The 21,344-nt window shown below is 44.3% G+C and overlaps 1 protein-coding gene across 1 annotated transcript in view; it reads right to left on the minus strand.

The window, feature by feature from the left end:
- The window catches only part of igdcc4 (immunoglobulin superfamily, DCC subclass, member 4), a gene marked incomplete at both ends in the record, with an annotated part of 226,728 nt that extends 205,953 nt beyond the window's left edge, over nucleotides 1–20,775 (minus strand). Inside the window, one exon of the mRNA XM_079496414.1 lies at nucleotides 20,700–20,775. Coding sequence (XP_079352540.1) covers nucleotides 20,700–20,775 — 76 coding nt within the window. The remainder of the gene's footprint in view (nucleotides 1–20,699) is intronic.
- Between the last annotated feature and the right edge of the window lie 569 nt (nucleotides 20,776–21,344).

Consider the following 21,344-nt stretch of genomic DNA (forward strand, 5'->3'; position numbering starts at 1 on the left):
CCTGCCTGCCTGCCTGCCTGCCTGCCTGCCTTCGTGCCTGTCTGCCTGCCTGCCTGCCTGCCTGCCTGCCTGCCTTCGTGCCTGCCTTCGTGCCTGCGTGTGTGCGATCATTCCCAGTTTCAGTTGTGTATCCTGTATCCATCCCTGTATGAGTTCTCTCTCCTGACTGGATACAACTGGTATAGTGTATCTCCACCTGAAAATGCATTTTCTGTTTACGAAAGAGTTGGAGAGACTGAACTCTAACACTTATTCCTGAAAGTGAAACCAAAACCAAATAATACTGGAACTGGGTCCAGGGAAGGAAAAATGTATAGGAAAGGAAAAATGTTCATTCTACAAGGTTCAAGCTGCACCACATTAGCAGATCCAGTGTCAGGTATACCTGCTTCAAACTTGTATGGCAACTTGCATTAGATTTGTCTAACGCAGAGTTGCTGCCAGAGGTTTTGTTAAACACTTAAACCCTATAAAAAAACTTTAATACTAGTAATCAAGTAAAATATAGAAAAGGCAAAACATTTAATATTAAAAATACTTCTTAAAAAGGTAGAATTAAAGTAACTGTACTTTCGTCTGTCGGTGGAAACCTCATACATACAACAGCATGTCCAAAACTGTTATGTGTATCTCTACACGTCATCTCTCACGCAGCACATTTTTGTTTTAAGGAAGTAATTACATTTTTATTTGTATGGACTTTTGATATAAAAACACAAAAAATGGCATCCATTGTTAGGTATGCCCATGACCACGGATATGGTCTAAACGTGTGAAAAACATATTTTTCATTTCACTACACCTTTAACAGGGTAGCAAGGCTGGGATGTCAAAACGCACATATCACGACTCGAGTGCTTGGACGCATTTAAAGGCTGCTGTCATCAACGACAAACAACTCTGCCAGGATGGCCTTGTGGACAAAACTCAACCTCTGAGTGGCAATACGACAGGAAATTGAAAGTCAATTGAAAGCCAGTGAAGCTGGCTAGAGGCTCCTGGAGACTTGCATACTCCAGATTCCTCCATCATCAAAAAGTACCTCCAGCCAAAAAACAGACATACAGTAGTAATGAAAACTGCTATTCAGCTGACCTATAAATGCAAATGCTAAAGGCTGTATTCATTGCAAATAGATTCATAATGCCCCCTTCATGCATATGCACCGACTTACTACCCAGCAACGAGGCAGGCTCTTGAGCAGCGGTACATTTACATTTACATTTACTGTACTGTAATTTTGAGGTACTAGTTGAGTAGTACACTATTTTTGATACTTTATACTTACACTCCACTACATCTCAGAGTGAAATATTGTACTCCACTGCAATTATTTAGGCCTACCATTACAAAAACATACATTAACCTCTTAAGCCCTATTTTATACTTCTATCGAATATTAACTTGTTGCCTGCCTTTGGCGTCAATCTGCATAATTTGAATTCATATGGCCCACGGCCATTGGCGTAGATTAGCGTTAGTTAATTGGTCTTTTATAGTGATTTTGATCTATCGAGATGAGATGCTACTCACGTTAGTATTTGGTTTGCTAGCTGATGATGTCAGCGCGCCATCTTGAATGCCACACGCTCCCGTGCTCACTCTGTTTCGTTCAATCGCCTTTAGCTCCAATTCCTTGTCCCAGATGTAATTTCTGGTCAAAACAAGGTTTATTCCACGGCCCATAGCCGACGCTGTGATGGTCGTGGTCAGGCTTTCTCTGTCCCGATCGCAAGACGGGAAGTGGATGCGACAATACACATACACTAGTATTAACAACATCCGATCCGGTCACAGGTTTTGGCTCTTCAAAATAAGGGTTGATTGGGGGGAAAATCCATGGCAATACAAGGTGAATGAATGAATGAATCCTGGCGGGGAGTGGGCGGACCACCGCCACTCGGACTCCATCTCAGACATAACCGTACGGTATAGAGTTTCACTAAGTTGATTCAGCCATATATAGAGTTCATGCTGACTGTGACAGACCAAATATGGCGTGTGTCATGCTGACTGTGACAGACCAAATATGGCGTGTGTCATGCTGACTGTGACAGACCAAATATGGCGTGTGTCATGCTGACTGTGACAGACCAAATATGGCGTGTGTCATGCTGACTGTGACAGACCAAATATGGCGTGTGTCATGCTGACTGTGACAGACCAAATATGGCGTGTGTCATGCTGACTGTGACAGACCAAATATGGCGTGTGTCATGCTGACTGTGACAGACCAAATATGGCGTGTGTCATGCTGACTGTGACAGACCAAATATGGCGTGTGTCATGCTGACTGTGACAGACCAAATATGGCGTGTGTCATGCTGACTGTGACAGACCAAATATGGCGTGTGTCATGCTGACTGTGACAGACCAAATATGGCGTGTGTCATGCTGACTGTGACAGACCAAATATGGCGTGTGTCATGCTGACTGTGACAGACCAAATATGGCGTGTGTCATGCTGACTTTGACAGACCAAATATGGCGTGTGTCATGCTGACTGTGACAGACCAAATATGGCGTGTGTCATGCTGACTGTGACAGACCAAATATGGCGTGTGTCATGCTGACTGTGACAGACCAAATATGGCGTGTGTCATGCTGACTGTGACAGACCAAATATGGCGTGTGTCATGCTGACTGTGACAGACCAAATATGGCGTGTTTCATGCTGACTGTGACAGACCAAAACAAGCCTAGATGGTAGGGCAGGGTTCCCCAATAAATTTTCCTCAAGGGCCATATTTTGACTAGGGAACCAGGCTGGGGGCAGAGTCCGCACGCGCGAAAAAATAATAATTAAAAATTGTTCTCAACCAGTGGTCCGGGGACCACCAGTGGTCCTTGAGGGGGTGCCCAGTTTGACATGCATAGGCTACTGACCCCCATTTAATGCCATTTATATCTGGGACACCCCCCCAAAACAAAACAAAAAACTTTTTTTTCTTTTTTGGAAATTCTTCCAGGGGCCACAAGGGGGCGCTCCACGGGCCGCAAATGGCCCGCGGGCCGCCTATTGGGGAACCCTGTGGTAGGGCCTCGGAGCAGCCCAAACCTCTATAGTTGCTTTTCTCAAAGAAAGTATGACAAATGTTGACCAAAACAAAGTACCGTATATAGGGTATTTTTTGTGCTATTGCTACTTTTATTTAAGTAAAATAAAATCTTTGAGTACTTCTTTCACCACTGTTCTACTGTTCTGAAGTGCCATTGTCCAAGTTTTTCCCCCCCTGCTGTTGGTGTGTGTAACCCAAATGTTATCCTAACACAAACATTAAATGCCATTGACACTGAATGGACAATGTTGAGTGTTTGTGTAAACACAAACATTGCATCACACAAATATGGATGACGAAGGTGAGGACGCAAATTGTGATTGGCCGGAATGAGATGATGTATGATGATAAGAGCGCCCCTCACTTCACACGGGTGTGATTTTTATTCTTTTACATTTCACCTGTATTATGACATTCACTTTTTTCGGATAGTTATTTATTCATATTCATACAAAATGCTTGCATGATACATCAGACCAAAGATCACTGCACTGTTCTTGTATTTGATCAAAGCAGAAATGTAAGCATTGCATAACTTTGCATCTCAATGTGTGTGCTGTGGAATGGACTTTGAGCTTAACCCATTCTGGGCGGGAACCCCTTTTGGTGTTTCTAGCATTATGTTATACTTTAGCTATTTTTGAAAAATCGTGAAAATGTGCCTCAAATCTTTGAATATATATTATTACAGAGTGAACATTTTAACTCAATTCTTTGCTTCTGGGTTGGAGTCCCTGGAACAACATATTTTCAGAAGGGGGGACGGAGGCATATTACATATAATTTTTGGGGTCCTTGACATGAAATATTGAGCACCACTGATACAGAAACATGAGGTATTTCAGAAAAACGTCAGGATTTTGAAGAGATTTTTTAAAATTTCGACGTCAGGCCTAAATGGGTTAACCGTGGGTACACAGTAATGTGCTGAATAAACGGCTGATGCTACACACAGACAAAATAAAGGAGAGGAGCAAAAACTAGTTCCATTTTCTATTGGTTCAAGAAAGAAACAAAGGTTTTTGAAATAACCATTTATTTTGACTCGCATTGGAATTACATTTATTTGCTGTAATCTTTGCAAAGATAGTCCAAATTTAACAAAGTTTCAGAACAGTTGAACAGTTTCAAATGTGTTTTTTCAAGTGTCTTTTTAGATTCTAACCACTTTAACCCATTTAGGCCTGACGTCGAAATAAAAAAAACGTTCGCTCTGAAAGAATATATACCTATACAAAGATTTGTGCTGCATTTTTACGATTTTTCAAAAATAGCTAAAGTATAACATAATGCTTAAAACACCAAAAGGGGTTCCCGCCCAAAATGGGTTAACACCCTCCGCGCCATTGGCGACGATTAAAGTCAATTGAAGCCTAATTTTGATACTGACGCTTAACGCCATTGCCGACGGCCTTCGGCAATTGAGCTTTTATAGCGCGTTCGATTGCTCGAGCCAAAATGCTACTCGCGTTAGCCGGTTAGCTAGCTGTGTTGTTAGCACAGCACTGGATCGCCCATCTTAGATCGTCGTCGCCATAAGAATCCATTCTATCCATTTGTTTCAATCGCCTGTATCTCCTATTCCTTGTCCCAGAAGGCATTTTTGGTCAAAACGCTGTTCTTTGACGGCACAGAGCTGACGATCTAGAGCTCTCCGGAGCTCCGGCCTGGATTCACATTGTAAACAAGTGTTAACTATTATTTTATACTTTGGCTATTCCAAAATAGCAGATATATAAGCTCATAGCATGTCACTTCATGCTGTGCTATGAGCTTTTTTTGAGTGGTGCAAGCCACTCCCTTACGGACTTATGTGTGGGTAGCTGGCTGGCTTTGTGGTATGTATGAGCACGAAAACAGCATGATTGTTTAACTCTGCCCCCTGGGCGCGTTCCTGGGGGTCTGGAACCCCCCCTGTGACGTGTCACAAAGTGTCAGCGGAAAACCTCGTAAGTCTTAAAAGATATCAATCAGCCAATAAAACTAATAAAACATAACTCAGGAAACTCATGGTCGGCAGGGAAAGAGGTATTCATCAATTAACTCTGGAAAGTTGTGTTTGGGAGTGAATGTGTTAAGCCCTAACCACACCAGAGGGTTGCCATGCAACTCCTTCCAACATGCAACTACTTGCAACCATAATTCCCAATGGCAGTTGCATTGGTCTGTGTCAGGACTCAGTTGCATTGGTGTGTGTCAGGACTCAGGGACCAGAGTTGCATTGGTGTGAGTCAGGACTCAGGGACCAGAGTTGCATTGGTGTGAGTCAGGACTCAGGGACCAATTGCATTGGTGTGTGTCAGGACTCAGGGACCAATTGCATTGGTGTGAGTCAGGACTCAGGGACCAGAGTTGCATTGGTGTGAGTCAGGACTCACGGACCAGTTGCATTGGTGTGTGTCAGGACTCAGGGACCAGAGTTGCATTGGTGTGTGTCAGGACTCAGGGACCAGAGTTGCATTGGTGTGAGTCAGGACTCAGGGACCAGAGTTGCATTGGTGTGAGTCAGGACTCAGGGACCAGTTGCATTGGTGTGTGTCAGGACTCAGGGACCAGAGTTGCATTGGTGTGAGTCAGGACTCAGGGACCAGAGTTGCATTGGTGTGAGTCAGGACTCAGGGACCAGAGTTGCATTGGTGTGAGTCAGGACTCAGGGACCAGTTGCATTGGTGTGTGTCAGGACTCAGGGACCAGAGTTGCATTGGTGTGAGTCAGGACTCAGGGACCAGAGTTGCATTGGTGTGAGTCAGGACTCAGGGACCAGAGTTGCATTGGTGTGAGTCAGGACTCAGGGACCAGAGTTGCATTGGTGTGAGTCAGGACTCAGGGACCAGTTGCATTGGTGTGTGTCAGGACTCAGGGACCAGTTGCATTGGTGTGAGTCAGGGACCAGAGTTGCATTGGTGTGAGTCAGGACTCAGGGACCAGTTGCATTGGTGTGAGTCAGGACTCAGGGACCAGAGTTGCATTGGTGTGAGTCAGGACTCAGGGACCAGTTGCATTGGTGTGTGTCAGGACCATAGAGTATATAAAAGGATAGAGACTGAACTGGCGCGAAGCTCCGCCCCCCCAGCTATTCATGTCAGTGGAAGTTGCTCAGTGGCGTTTTGAAGCACCCGGAAGACTGCCGGAAGTACCGTCTCAGAACTTCTACTTCCGCATTTGACCACCAAATTTTGGTGGTCAAATGCGGAAGTGCAACCGAGCGCTCAATGTTAAAGCCCAGCTGCACGGGGTTTCCCGGTCATGAATACACGGGTCCGCCTGTAGTCCCTCCTCCTACCACTAGGGCCCAGAGCTTCAACGTTGAATAGCCTCACTGGCCCCTTGGTCAGGACTCAGGGACCAGAGTTGCATTGGTGTGTGTCAGGACTCACGGACCAGTTGCATTGGTGTGTGTCAGGACTCAGGGACCAGAGTTGCATTGGTGTGAGTCAGGACTCGGGGACCAGAGTTGCATTGGTGTGAGTCAGGACTCAGGGACCAGAGTTGCATTGGTGTGAGTCAGGACTCAGTTGCATTGGTGTGTGTCAGGACTCAGTTGCATTGGTGTGTGTCAGGACTCAGTTGCATTGGTGTGTGTCAGGACTCAGGGACCAGAGTTGCATTGGTGTGTGTCAGGACTCAGGGACCAGAGTTGCATTGGTGTGAGTCAGGACTCAGGGACCAGTTGCATTGGTGTGAGTCAGGACTCAGGGACCAGTTGCATTGGTGTGTGTCAGGACTCAGGGACCAGTTGCATTGGTGTGTGTCAGGACTCAGGGACCAGTTGCATTGGTGTGAGTCAGGACTCAGGGACCAGAGTTGCATTGGTGTGTGTCAGGACTCAGGGACCAGAGTTGCATTGGTGTGTGTCAGGACTCAGGGACCAGAGTTGCATTGGTGTGAGTCAGGACTCAGGGACCAGTTGCATTGGTGTGTGTCAGGACTCAGGGACCAGAGTTGCATTGGTGTGTGTCAGGACTCAGGGACCAGAGTTGCATTGGTGTGAGTCAGGACTCAGGGACCAGTTGCATTGGTGTGTGTCAGGACTCAGGGACCAGAGTTGCATTGGTGTGTGTCAGGACTCAGGGACCAGAGTTGCATTGGTGTGTGTCAGGACTCAGGGACCAGAGTTGGTCGGCAAAGAGAGACACCAGGATTATTGCGTGGTTTTCTTAAAAAGGTATTTTCCCCTTTTATTTTCCCCATGAAAACAAAATAAAAAATATCAAACATTAATTCTAGGCCTAAAGATAAAGACAAATTGAACTTGACATCGAGACTGAGCTAACCAAAATGAGACATGAGGGGAACATATATAGTGGGTGATCAAACCGCTATTGACACACAGGGGAATTAAGACAAAAATAATTAAATACTGCAAATCACTACAACATAATCCACTACAACACGTCAGTAACTCATAACAAAACAGTTCACTTTCAAATACAATGAAAGTGAACTATCAAAATGCATTTCTTCAAAATCATAATAAATTCAAACATAAACCCCTGCCCATCCCCAAAGCAAATGGGACATGGTGCAGTCCAATTACCCAGCTCCTTATAAGGACATGGTGCAGTCCAATTACCCAACTCCTTATAAGGACAAGGTGCAGTCCAATTACCCAGCTCCTTATAAGGACATGGTGCAGTCCAATTACCCAGCTCCTTATAAGGACATGGTGCAGTCCAATTACCCAGCTCCTTATAAGCCAATCTGAAGCAGCTGAGACCAGCCATTTAACTCCAGCACTCATTTGAACTGATACTCAAAACAAACAAACAAACAAACAAACAAACATTAATTAATTAATTAACTCCTAAACAACTTGGCATTTGACAAAATATAACATAATGGATGTGCACTCCAGTCTGTAATTTCATCACCACAATTGCAACTAGAAAAAGTGCCCCTCCTGGGGCACAGGTGGCGCTATAATAGGCCAATGTGAAAAGGGTGCCATTTGTTCTTACACCATTGATGGCAATTGGATGATTTGAGGCATTTTGTTCCAAAAATGTGTTTTTCAAAAATCCACCTGTTGGTGGCGCTATAACAGGCCAATGTGAAAAGGGTGGGATATATTCCTCAGCCTAGTAGGAAAGTCTGTGAAAGAATTCACGTAAATTGCACGCTGCGTTCATGATTTGAAGCTTTTTGTTTCAAAAGGGCCAATCCTGCAAACTTTGCAAGACAATGTTAGCCAATTAGGATGGAATATGAAATATCGGACAGATCCATCTTGAACACATGACTATAGAGATGGTGTGTAACGATTTGCAGGATCTTTGGACAGAATCTGGAGGAGTAATATAAAAAAAATGTGTTTTTCAAAAGTCGGCCTCCTGGTGGCGCTATAAAAGGCCGTTCTGGAAATTTTGGGGCAGAGGTTCATTTTTGGCATCCAGGGAGTGTGTGTGCAAAATTTGGCATTGACCGGGTTAACGGTGCCGGAGATTAGCTGTTCACAGACGGACGGATGGACGGACGTACGGACGGGCGGAGTGCAAAAATACTCTCTCCCCATGCCTTCGGCCTGGTGGAGACAATAAACAGTGTGTCATTCAACCAGTTGTGTTGTGTGTATTCCTTTAGAATGTAGTAGTGCTGAAAATATATATAAACTAAATTAAAAAAACATTACCAACTTTGTGTGGCCATCACAGTGTGGTTTGTTTTGTTGCAAGGAGTTACGAGCAGTTGCAAGGAGTTGCGCCAGCTGGTGGTTTGGGGCGGGCCCATAGAGTATTAAAAGGATAGAGACTGAACCAGAGCGACAGGGTTTAATATGACCATTTTATTTAGTGAATGGCTCTGCCTGTTCCTCATATTGTATTTATTCACTAATACAATTTTCAATCTTTATTGCAAACTCACGGTCCAGATCACATACAGAGGAACAAAGGACAGTAAATAATAAAACAAATTAAAAATAGAAAAAATAAAATATACATATATATATATATACACAGTACATAAGGTCACAGCCTGTAGAGGCAGTTACGCCAATGTCTCCAAATCATGGAAGAGAACCTATTAGAGCTCTTCACAGGGTTGGTTAACAACCTGATGACACAGTTGTCAGACTCCTCTAGTCGACACATGAATTTGTACATTAAGTTTCTCAGAAGGGCTTGACAGGTAGGCACCCCCAAGTTCACAAACAGCTGACTGGCACTGTGCCATCTTGGTACCCTCATTAGTAAACGTAATGCATCATTATATGCAACCTTAAGTTTATGCATGCTACTCACCTTGTAGTTACTCCACAGGTGAGCAGTATACAACGGTGTACAGAAAGCTTTAAACAGTGATACCTTGACATCTGAAGAGCAATTATGACATTTCCTCATTAAAATGTTTGCCAATTGTTATTTAGTAGGTGACGGTTCTTCGTGGAACAATACGACTGATTACAACCATTCTTTTTCAGTGTACGCTTTCCTTAATGTCCACAAACTCAACTTGTTTGCCAGTCGAAAAAACATGACCCTCCCACAAACCATGCCTCCAGTTATACAGGGTCACTACAGTCACAGGGTTGCTGGCTACATAGAGTTCAATGGGAATAATATAGCTTGCAGGCTGACAAAAACTGTAACCAGTGAAATAGTTGTGATGACTTTATCACTCTATATACCCTCAGAGTCTAGCACTAGTTCTCACAGTTATAGTCACATATATAGGTGTCACAGTTATCTGTCATTCACTGTGTGTGACACCTATAACTGTAGGTGACTATAACTGTGTGGGAGTCTTCTTTTATTTTATTTTACCATTTTGTCATGTGTCTAACAGTTGGGGGACTGCCCATAGATCCGAAGTCCCGTTAGTCCGAACATGCATTAAGATAGGGATAGTAATTTCGGAACAATGAACCTTCTGACTAATGACACGGACACGTGACAAAATGGAACAAAAAAAAATGACAAAAGAATCATGTGAATAAAGGTTTGAATGCTGAGCCCCTAAACACTTAAGTGAGAGAGTAGCCATTCATCAGCTTCAATTTCAGTGTTCAAGTTCTAATGTCGTCTGCTTACTGCGTTCAGTGCGTTGAGTCATCACTTGTTTATCCTGTATAGAGCTGAGCGAGACGGGGAGACCCCTGTTACTGAACTACACTCTAGCATTGGCAAATAACAGAATATAGAAATACGCAACACTTATTAATTTTATATATATGGCCTGGGCCATGGCTCAGTGGTCCAGGCACCTTGGCTGGTAATCCAGTCTGGCAGTGTGCCGCGGGTTCGACTCCCGATCCCGACGGCCTTCACTGCATGTCTTCCCCCCATCTCTCTCCCCATTTCCTGTCAGCCTACTGTCTGTCCCTCCATAAAATAAAGGTGAAAGCCACTAAAACAATATTTTTATATATCACTGCACCTTTAAATGATTGCTACACTTGGTTGAATTTGGTAAAACTTGTTGGGAATATGGAGAGACATTTGCACTTCCCCTGACATGTTTTAACATGTGCACACTGTCACACAATTCGCAATATAAAGACAGAAGTATTAGCCGGCAGTCTGTACTTCTCATATTTGTTTCGATTGGAAATCCAAATGTCACAGCCAGTATGCAGCAGAACAAATTAATTACACGCCACTCGCTCCGCATAATCTCACTGCTGACCGTAGAAGATAAGAGATTAAGTCCCAGCCAGTGTCAATAAAGAGGAGAATTGGAGATAATACCATAATACAGATGGGATGTTGATTAATTGTACCAAGTATACAAGATGTAAACCAAGGATATTTTTTAGTGGGAAGCAACAGTGGAGAGTGGAAACAAAACTGTTATTTGTTCATGAAATGTAAAATAAATAAATAAAATAAAAATAGAAAAAAACAAAAAACTGTGGGGAATCCAATGTAGCCGTTATTTAGTCACAAGTTAATACTCTTGTTAATACTTTGAGGACCCAGACTCAAAAAGGTATACTCTACAAGCTCCTGATGCGACCCTTGTGAGCTTGTAGATCTGCCATTTTTGTAATTTTTGTGTGACATGCTTGTATCACGAAGTAGGGCATTACTTTACGGAAAAAGAAAAAGGAAAAGAAAAAACATTTTTGCTTAAATATGGATGTACAGGGTTTCTGATAAGAAACCTCTTATCTCCATAATTTTAACTTTTTTTGTGTTTTTTTTTTAAACGCCCTACTTGATCATACTGCAGCGTCACACAAAAGCAATAGTTTAAGTAGCAGTTCCACAAGCTTGAAATGTGTCTCAAAACGCAGCACGTTTCGAGCTTGTTTTGATCTGCAACTTTTGCTATTTTTGAATTTGAAGCCTGAAAAAGTAACACTTTTGTAAATATGAGGTTTCCACCCGACAGAGATGATATACAGTTCGGTGGGTGGACTAACCTCAAAGTATGCCATGATGTGTACATGTGATGCTTTGACAAATAGTCAAAGTGAACCTATGTGACACACACTGCCTTGTTTTCTTCACCCTGTTCGCCCTGCTTCATGATAAACATCCAACAAAACGTTTGGACATTTGTCTTTGGTATAGATTGTGTTTCTCTGTTTTAACGCTTCTTGGCAGTTGGCAATAACTTTTATACCGTTGGAAGGCCTGTTTATTTCCCTTTTCAATGGTGCCCCGTTTGTAAGGAACATGTATTTGTGGGATGAGCAGCACAGCTGAGTATTTTGGTTGCGCCCATGAGACATTTGCCAAATCTTCTCTGCCAATGCCAAACAGTTTGGTGCTGTTTGCTGGATTGATGGATTGGATGACTGAATTCTTTCAGTAACAAGGAAGGAATGTCAAGTAGCCTATTTGGTGGCTGCAATATTTAGTTCCAGGGACAACCATAAGAGAAGACATGTGTTAAAAATGTGTTTTAAAAAAAATCTCTACATAAAATGATCTACAAGCTCACAGCTATTTTCAAACAGCGTAAGTAAAATAGCATTAGAGTTGAACAGATTGCAATACTACACATTTTGCTGGCACCCAGGGGCACCAGGGGCACCCAGGGGCCCTTGAGGGGGTTCCACCCCCTCAAGGGCCCCTGGGGGTACCCGGACCCCACTTTGAGAACCTCTCCCTTGGTGTTAGGCTTTTCTTTTCCATGTCCGTTAATGGCCGCGATGGACCCTGCTTCTATAGGTTCAAAAGAGTGGCGCTCGCACCCTTTCATAGCGCTCATTTGGTTTGAGACGGGGCTCAGCGACGTTGACATATTTTCATTTGATCTTTGGAATGGAAAAAACAAGCTCTTTGTTTGTGGATCTGATGTAGCGATGCCCCCTTGCCCCCGAATTCTCCCCAGCACCGGCTCCCCTCCTCGTCAATTCATCCCTGTCCTAATATCACCCCCTGCCCCCGCTCACCATCCCCACTTTCCCACAAATAACCTCACAACCATCACCACCCACAACATTCCTGCTCTACTTTCTGAGCCGCACATAACACACACACACACACACACACACACACACACACACACACACACACACACACACACACACACACACACACACACACACACACACACACACACCTTGGTATTACTATACTTGTGAGGACATCAAACGTTTAGGATGGAAATTCTATGAATGGTAGTAAAAATAACTCACATCATGTCGGGCTGCGCTACGTTGTAGATCTGCTATTTTCGGTGCACCACACCAGTGCGCAACTAACTATATCTTTTCTCCTAAACCCTAAACCTAACTTCTAAATATCTAACCCTAACCATAACCTCCAAATGCGCAATCATAAAACCTATAGCCCCCAGCCAGAATCTGTACCTACTGTAGTTGTAAGTCTAATTCCCCAAATCTCTTTTTGTCTCCACCCGGCCGAAGGCATGGGGAGAGAGCATGTTTTGCCGTCCGTCCGTCCGTCCGTCCGTTCGTCCGTCCGTCCATGCGTCCGTGTGTGTGTCCGTCCATGCGTCCGTGTGTCTGTCCATGCGTCCGTGTGTCCGTCCGTCTGTGAACAGCTAATCTCCGGCACCGTTAACCCGGTCGATGCCAAATTTTACACACACACACTCCCTGGATGCCAACGATGAACCTCTGCCCCAAAATTTCCAGAACGGCCTGTTATAGCGCCACCAGAAGGCCGACTTTTGAAAAATACATTTTTTTATATTACTCCTCCAGATTCTGTCCAAAAATCTCGCAAATCGTTACACACTATCTCTATAATCATGTGTTCAAGATGGATCTGTCCGATCTTTCATATTCCATCCTAATTGGCTAACATTGGCTTTCAAAGTTTGCAGGATTGGCCCTTTTGAAACAAAAAGCCTCAAATCATGAACGCTGCGTGCAATTTACATGAAATCGTTCACAGACTTTCCTACTAGGCTGAAGAATATATCCCACCCTTTTCACATTGGCCTGTTATAGCGCCACCAAAAGGTGGATGTTTGCAAAACACATTTTTGGAACAAAATTCCTCACATCATCCAATTGCCATCAATGGTGTAGGAACAAATGGCATCCTTTTCACATTGGCCTATTATAGCGCCACCAGGAGGCCACAACCTGACCTGGCCTGGTGGAGACCTGGGCACTTTTTATAGTTTAATATAAAACAACCATTTTAGCCTGTGAGAACCAGGAATAGTCACAGTGTCTATTAATCAATGTATACTATACACGCCTGCACACACAACCACACACACACACACACACACACACACACACACACACACACACACACACACACACACACAGACACACACACACACACACACACACACACATTTTTTCTTGGCTTATATGTGGTACATTACTTATGGGTATTTACAAGTGTTAAGACATGTCTGTTTTAAAGGTTGGTGAACACAGTGTTTCTAAAAGTGAAAAAAGGGAATGCGGCGGCTCTTGCAGTACGACACGACACGCAGCATCCATTCCACTGTGTATTTGCTAACCTTAGGTGTTCAATAAAAAGCCTGAGACTAGCAATAGATCAATAGGTAGGGTGATCCTGAGACTAGCAATAGATCAATAGGTAGGGTGATCCTGAGACTAGCAATAGATCAATAGGTAGGGTGATCCTGAGCCTGAGACTATCAATAGATCAATAGGTAGGGTGATCCTGAGCCTGAGACTATCAATAGATCAATAGGTAGGGTGATCCTGAGACTAGCAATAGATCAATAGGTAGGGTGATCCTGAGACTAGCAATAGATCAATAGGTAGGGTGATCCTGAGCCTGAGACTATCAATAGATCAATAGGTAGGGTGATCCTGAGACTAGCAATAGATCAATAGGTAGGGTGATCCTGAGACTAGCAATAGATCAATAGGTAGGGTGATCCTGAGCCTGAGACTAGCAATAGATCAATAGGTAGGGTGATCCTGAGCCTGAGACTAGCAATAGATCAATAGGTAGGGTGATCCTGAGACTAGCAATAGATCAATAGGTAGGGTGATCCTGAGCCTGAGACTATCAATAGATCAATAGGTAGGGTGATCCTGAGACTAGCAATAGATCAATAGGTAGGGTGATCCTGAGACTAGCAATAGATCAATAGGTAGGGTGATCCTGAGCCTGAGACTAGCAATAGATCAATAGGTAGGGTGATCCTGAGACTAGCAATAGATCAATAGGTAGGGTGATCCTGAGACTAGCAATAGATCAATAGGTAGGGTGATCCTGAGACTAGCAATAGATCAATAGGTAGGGTGATCCTGAGACTAGCAATAGATCAATAGGTAGGGTGATCCTGAGACTAGCAATAGATCAATAGGTAGGGTGATCCTGAGACTAGCAATAGATCAATAGGTAGGGTGATCCTGAGACTAGCAATAGATCAATAGGTAGGGTGATCCTGAGACTAGCAATAGATCAATAGGTAGGGTGATCCTGAGACTAGCAATAGATCAATAGGTAGGGTGATCCGACTAGCAATAGATCAATAGGTAGGGTGATCCGAAGTGAAACACTTCCAATATCCATCATAGTTGTCACTTGCACTCCAGCGCACGCACGCACGCACGCACGCACGCACGCACACACACACACACACACACACACACACACAGTGCATGTACTTGATGGAGAACCGTTTCTTATTAAAGTGCTCAGGTGTGTCATGCCCATGGTGGACAAAGTACTCAACCTCAGTACTTTAGTTTAAAGTATAGTTAGGCCTACTCCTGGTCAAATATTACTCAACTTCAGTACTTTAGTTTAAAGTATAGTTAGGCCTACTCCTGGTCAAATATTACTCAACTACAGGTGAAAGTTGCTGTCAAATTTGTACTTTGAGTAAAAAAAAACAAAAAAAAACATGTTTTTAATATCAATTCATTGCTTTAGTGAATTTTATTCAAAGATTTCCCAGATATTTTCAATATATAATAGTGAAAATAGCTGAAAATAGCTAGCTCTTCCATTTTCACTATCCTATATTAAAATGGGCTATTGGGCATATGATGACATCATGGATCTCCATGAAAGGGACAAGGACCGACAAATACAGATATCTCCACAAGGCATAAAAGGGACACTGGTAGACAGAGAGATAGACATCTCCATAAATATGGGCACCAAAGAGACACAGACAGACGTGTACCGTACAACGGGTACTCTGACAAAGCCCCCGACACTATGACTCGGACATATTGGTCAATGGTCGGATGGGCAGTGCGACGTAGGTGTGATATCATATGCGCCCTTTACCTCTAGCCCATTTTGACCTGAGATCAGATTCTAAAAATGTCTTCTACATCCTGACAGTTTTCTGAAAAAGCTATGTTTCTATGACAGTCGTTCTTCGATTTTTCAAAAATAGCAGACCTACAAGCTCGTAGCGCGCCACTCGGTGGCGCGAGGGTTAGGGTGAGGGTTTAGGTGTGCTGCCCCGTGGGGGGTTAGGGTTAGGTTTAGGTGTGCTGCCCCGTGGGGGGTTAGGGTTAGGTTTAGGTGTGCTGCCCCGTGGGAGGTTAGGGTTAGGTGTGCTGCCCCGTGGGGGGTTAGGGTTCGGGTGAGGGTTTGAGGTAGGTTGTCGTTCGGACCAATGGTATGTCGGACCAAACGCATGCACTAACTGCAGGCTTTCTATTCCTGAAAATGGAAGTGATAATAAAAATCTAAATATTTTTAAAGTCTGCCTAACGATATTGGACTTTCAAGTGGGAGACCCGAGTTCAAATCCCAGGCATTACATATACATCCAAGAAAATGTACTTGCTGTTACTGGTGAATGTGATGCCTCTCCAAGACAGCTGTCAGCGGTGAGGACAGTTTATAGGAACTCATAGGAAGTTACCTGGCTCAAACAGGTGAATGCCAATATTATTCAGATGGCTTGAATGTAAACAGTCCCTGCCAGACTGTTTCAGATGGCTTGAATGTAAACAGTCCCTGCCAGACTGTTTGAATGTAAACAGTCCCTGTTTCTGGTAAGAAACAAAACAAAAACAACCACTAATGGCTTGGCTAATCAAATGAGCCTTCATCTTACAAACCCGATGTAAAGCTGTCCCACTTTATAGCTGCAGCAGTTTTTACTAAAGATCTGTAGAGATGGGGATTGGGGAGACACCTGTTAGACACACTCAATAGTCTCACTCTATATAGCAATGATTGACATCTTCTAAATCATGACAGTTTTCTGAAATACCTCATGTTTCTATTTCAGTGGTGCTCAATATTTCATGTCAAGGACCCCAAAAAATGATATGTATTTGGCCACGACTCCCATCTGAAAATATGTTGTTCCAGGGACCTTCCAGAAGCAAAGATTTGAGTTGAAAACATTTGCTCTGAAAGAATATATTCAAAGACTTGTGCCACATTTTCACGATTTTTCAAAAATAGCAGACCTACAAGGAGTGGCGCGCTATGAGCTAGCTAAAGCATAACATAATGCTTAAAACACCAAAAGGGGTTCCCGCCCAAAATGGGTTAACACTCATTTTAACAAAATAAAATAAAAACTTACTGAACCTTTCAGAGTGAGTTAATCTCTATTGGCGGTCATACAGGCTACTGCCACTGGACACAGTACTGTGACGTAGCCTTGCATGAGACGATACGCTTGTTGTGCACAGATCTCTGCTTCTAAGTTGTCACCCAACACCATGCATGCGGTCTCTGTTTGCTTCTGCATCAGAAACCTCTGCAATGGTTGTGGGACTCGACTGCTTGGACGAGTGGCCCCCAGGTACCCAGCAGTGGCCCCCAGGTACCCAGCAGTGGCCCCCAGGTACCCAGCAGTGGCCCCCAGGTACCCAGCAGTGATCCCCAGGTACCCAGCAGTGTTCCCTGTAACCAGGTACCCAGCAGTGATCCCCAGGTACCCAGCAGTGTTCCCTGTAACCAGGTACCCAGCAGTGATCCCCAGGTACCCAGCAGTGTTCCCTGTAACCAGGTACCCAGCAGTGATCCCCAGGTACCCAGCAGTGTTCCCTGTAACCAGGTACCCAGCAGTGATCCCCAGGTACCCAGCAGTGTTCCCTGTAACCAGGTACCCAGCAGTGATCCCCAGGTACCCAGCAGTGTTCCCTGTAACCGAGTGATCCCCAGGTACCCAGCAGTGATCCCCAGGTACCCAGCAGTGATCCCCAGGTACCCAGCAGTGTTCCCTGTAACCGGGGTGATCCCCAGGTACCCAGCAGTGTTCCCTGTAACCGGGACGAGTGGCCCCCAGGTACCCAGCAGTGATCCCCAGGTACCCAGCAGTGATCCCCAGGTACCCAGCAGTGTTCCCTGTAACCGGGGTGATCCCCAGGTACCCAGCAGTGTTCCCTGTAACCGGGGTGATCCCCAGGTACCCAGCAGTGTTCCCTGTAACCGAGGTCGCCGGATTTGACTGAGTCCAACTAGGTTGTTGTATTCGGTTCCTTGGGTGTGTGTGTGTGTGTGTGTGTGTGTGTGTGTGTGTGTGTGTGTGTGTGTGTGTGTGTGTAAAGACCATTACAAATGTGTAACTTTGAGAGTCTTTTGGGTGTCTGTGAATACAACTTTTGAGAAGTCACAGCTCTCCTCCACCACCACTCAAAAGAACATGGCCCGTCCTACATTCTGATCACATTAGAAACACGGCCTTAACAAAGCCTGATTCTTGGTTTGGAATCAAGTAGGCCTATGTCCACTTGTCCAGAGAGCCTTATCATTATATCCAGAGAGCCTGAACCCATTAAGTAGGAAACATTTGTTTGTTTCCAAAACTGTAATTTATAGGTATGTTATTATTTGTACCAGTCCATGAGACTGTGATATGGCTTATTCATTTCAGTAGTATTGGCCTCTTGGTTATCTGATATTTGATGTATTTGCAACAGTAGTCTGTTCATGTTCTCATCACATTTTGTGAATAAAAGCCTCATTTTGTAACTTAATTTCATTATTAATCATTCCATGTCATGACAATAATTTTGTTTCAATGAGGTTTGGCCTTTCCTAGATGGAAATGTAGTCACTTTTCTGTGTGTTTCCTCAATTTCTAGACTACTCATAGTGTGTTCGAAAATCACAGACAAAAAAAATCCAATATAGGACCAACATTTTTGGGCTTGCGGCCCTTGGACTTTTGGTGTTTTGCTGAGTGGCCCCTGAGCCATCCTACGTTGAGTAGCCCTGCCCTAACCCTAGCGTGGACGCCACGGGTGATATTTAACCCACCACAGGTTAGTTTTAACCTGCAGTGCATGTCCGGAGCAACGGTGTTGTCGGACTAATGACTGTAGGACTGGTATAGGCTATGTCTAACCAATGCCCCAGGGCAAGTGCCTCTGACACTGTGTTACACCTCAAAATACATACCTCAATAATCTATTTAGATCGCTGTAGGCTACCCACAATACATAACATCATCTATTTAGATCACTGTAGGCTACCCACAATACATAACATAATCTATCTAGATGGCTGTAGGCTACCCACAATACATAACATAATCTATTTAGATCGCTGTAGGCTACCCACAATACATAACATCATCTATTTAGATGGCTGTAGGCTGCCCACAATACATAACATCATCTGGTGTTCATATATTTGAACTAGGGATGTCCCGATACACTTTTTTCGCTTCCGATCCCGATACCTCAATTTCTGTGTTAGCTATCTAGCTATATATATATATATATCTTGTGTTGTTTATAGCAGACTCCTCACTCAAATGTGCACTTGCAGTTTGGGCAACTCCAAAGCAAATTCCACATGTCCCAACATTTGATTTACTTGCCATAGTGTCAACCCCTTACCCCTGTGTCGGATCTGTGGTTAGACTGGCATTTTCACAGATACCGATATGACCTGATATGACAAATAAGGGCCGATCCGAATTGAACGGGTAAGGTACAAGCAATAATCTGTCCCTGATTGTCTCTATACTACAGTATGGTAATCATCCATCAAAACCAGACTAGCCTACTATACTCTCACGTCTGCATTGCTTTCTGACAATATTAAATAATATTCAGTTTAGGGGGGGGGGGGGGGGGGGTTACAGCCAGGTCTGTAACTCTGAGTGCACATCACAAATGGAATGAACTTTGGTTACATTGTTGCACTCTCAGCTCAGGGTTATGGGGGGGGGGGGGGGGGGGGGGGGGCGGGGTCCTTGAAATTAAAAACGGCTGAACCACTGGACAGACTGGCCCCACATATTAATAAGCTCCGTTGCCTGGTTTGATCCTATGAACTCCAGCGGTCTCCTCTGAAGCCCCCGGGCAGCACCATTGATGTGCCGCTCATCGCTACATTGTTGCATGAGGCTACACAGCAGCAGCAGCAGCAGCAGATTGAACCCAATGTGCTGCCTGCAACTTTGTCACGCCAATAAAGACTGGCTCAGGCAACAACACAGTACCGTGGCCTGGAGAAATAATAGGACCATGAAAGAGAATAGCATATCATAAGCACTTTAGCTGACCGCAGAGGCTACATGAGGTTAACGTGTTAGTGGGCCTATATTTAAGGCTATATACATGTCTGTGGCCAGACAGGACAGGACAGGCGTCCCGGTTTGGCTGCAGGAGATTCAGCCTTCATTCACATTCACTACCAAACAATGAATGACCCCGGTTTATTCACCATCCTTCAAATCACAACACTTGTTTTTGAAGTGCTTCCATTAGATGTTTATCACGTTTTGGTTCTGACTGTTGATGCAAGGTGCAGTTATTATAGGCGTGCTGCTATAAGTGCTAAAATATCCGGATGAAAACAACCAGGTGAAAAGAAAGTCAAAGCAATTGACAGAAGTAGCAAAAAAAAAAAAAAAAAATCAGATCTACAAGCTCACATAGCATCGTATTTATTCGCAAAGCATTGTGAGCTTGTGGAGCAGCTATATGTAGAGGCTATAGCGTATCGGGAATCAAAGTGATTAATGCAAATACGGTCACTGAGCCCTGGCTGTAATATCGCATGGTGCAAGCAAGGTGCAATAAACCTACCCAGCAGCCCAGCTATCCCATCTTGTACAACCAGCCAGCCACAGCCAGCCAGCTACACTCGCATGCTGAGCGTAAATCGGCACTAGTGTGAGGCAAGGCAAGGCAGGGCTAAAACAAGTGTCTCTAGCTACTAAAATCCGACACACACACACACACATCATGCACGTATAGAGTGCTGCTATACTATAATACTGTACCTGGAAAGGAAATGATTCGTTGCAGGCGACTTAAAAAAAGAACAGAGTGATGATTGTTTTTACCTTGCTTGGACGGACCCCAGAAGAACGCCAGTGAAAGTAGACAGAATCCCCAGATAGTCCTCCTCTCCATCGCCATGTAGGCTACAATACAAGCCCTTTGATTTCCACACCGGAGGGGTAGTAAAAAAAAAAGCAACGTGCGTCTCTTATACCGAGCCAGCTATAATACCGTTATAGACCGACATGCATGCGTGGTGGTATATGTTGGAATCCCGCTATTGTCTCTCCGCCCGGCGCGTAAAGAGGTGGATATATCAGCCTGTTTTATTGTTGTCTTTTTTTGTGTTTGTTTTTTTTTGTTTCGAGTCCCCGAGCCTTCTGAAATAAAACAATAAAAGTCGCATTTCTAGTCGGGGGAGAGCCGTCGTGTCTCTCGGCGCTTCATCGCCATGTTGTGAGCGAATGTTAAGTGTGTGTGTGTGTGTGTGTGTGTGTGTGTGTGTGTTGGCTGGCTGCACGGTTCTACGCTGCTCTACACAGTACACACACGCACACACACAGACACGCATGTTCACGGCTCTCACGCATGCACGTACGGTCGGACAGTGCTAGATGCTGATGCTCGCGCACGCGCAACACACACACACACGTGCACGTCGTCCACTAGCAGCAGACACACTGGGCAGGCTGGCTGGCTGCTGTAAA

The sequence above is a fragment of the Electrona antarctica genome (assembly GCF_951216825.1).
Source record: "Electrona antarctica genome assembly, chromosome: 3".
Classification (NCBI taxonomy): Eukaryota; Metazoa; Chordata; class Actinopteri; order Myctophiformes; family Myctophidae; genus Electrona; species Electrona antarctica.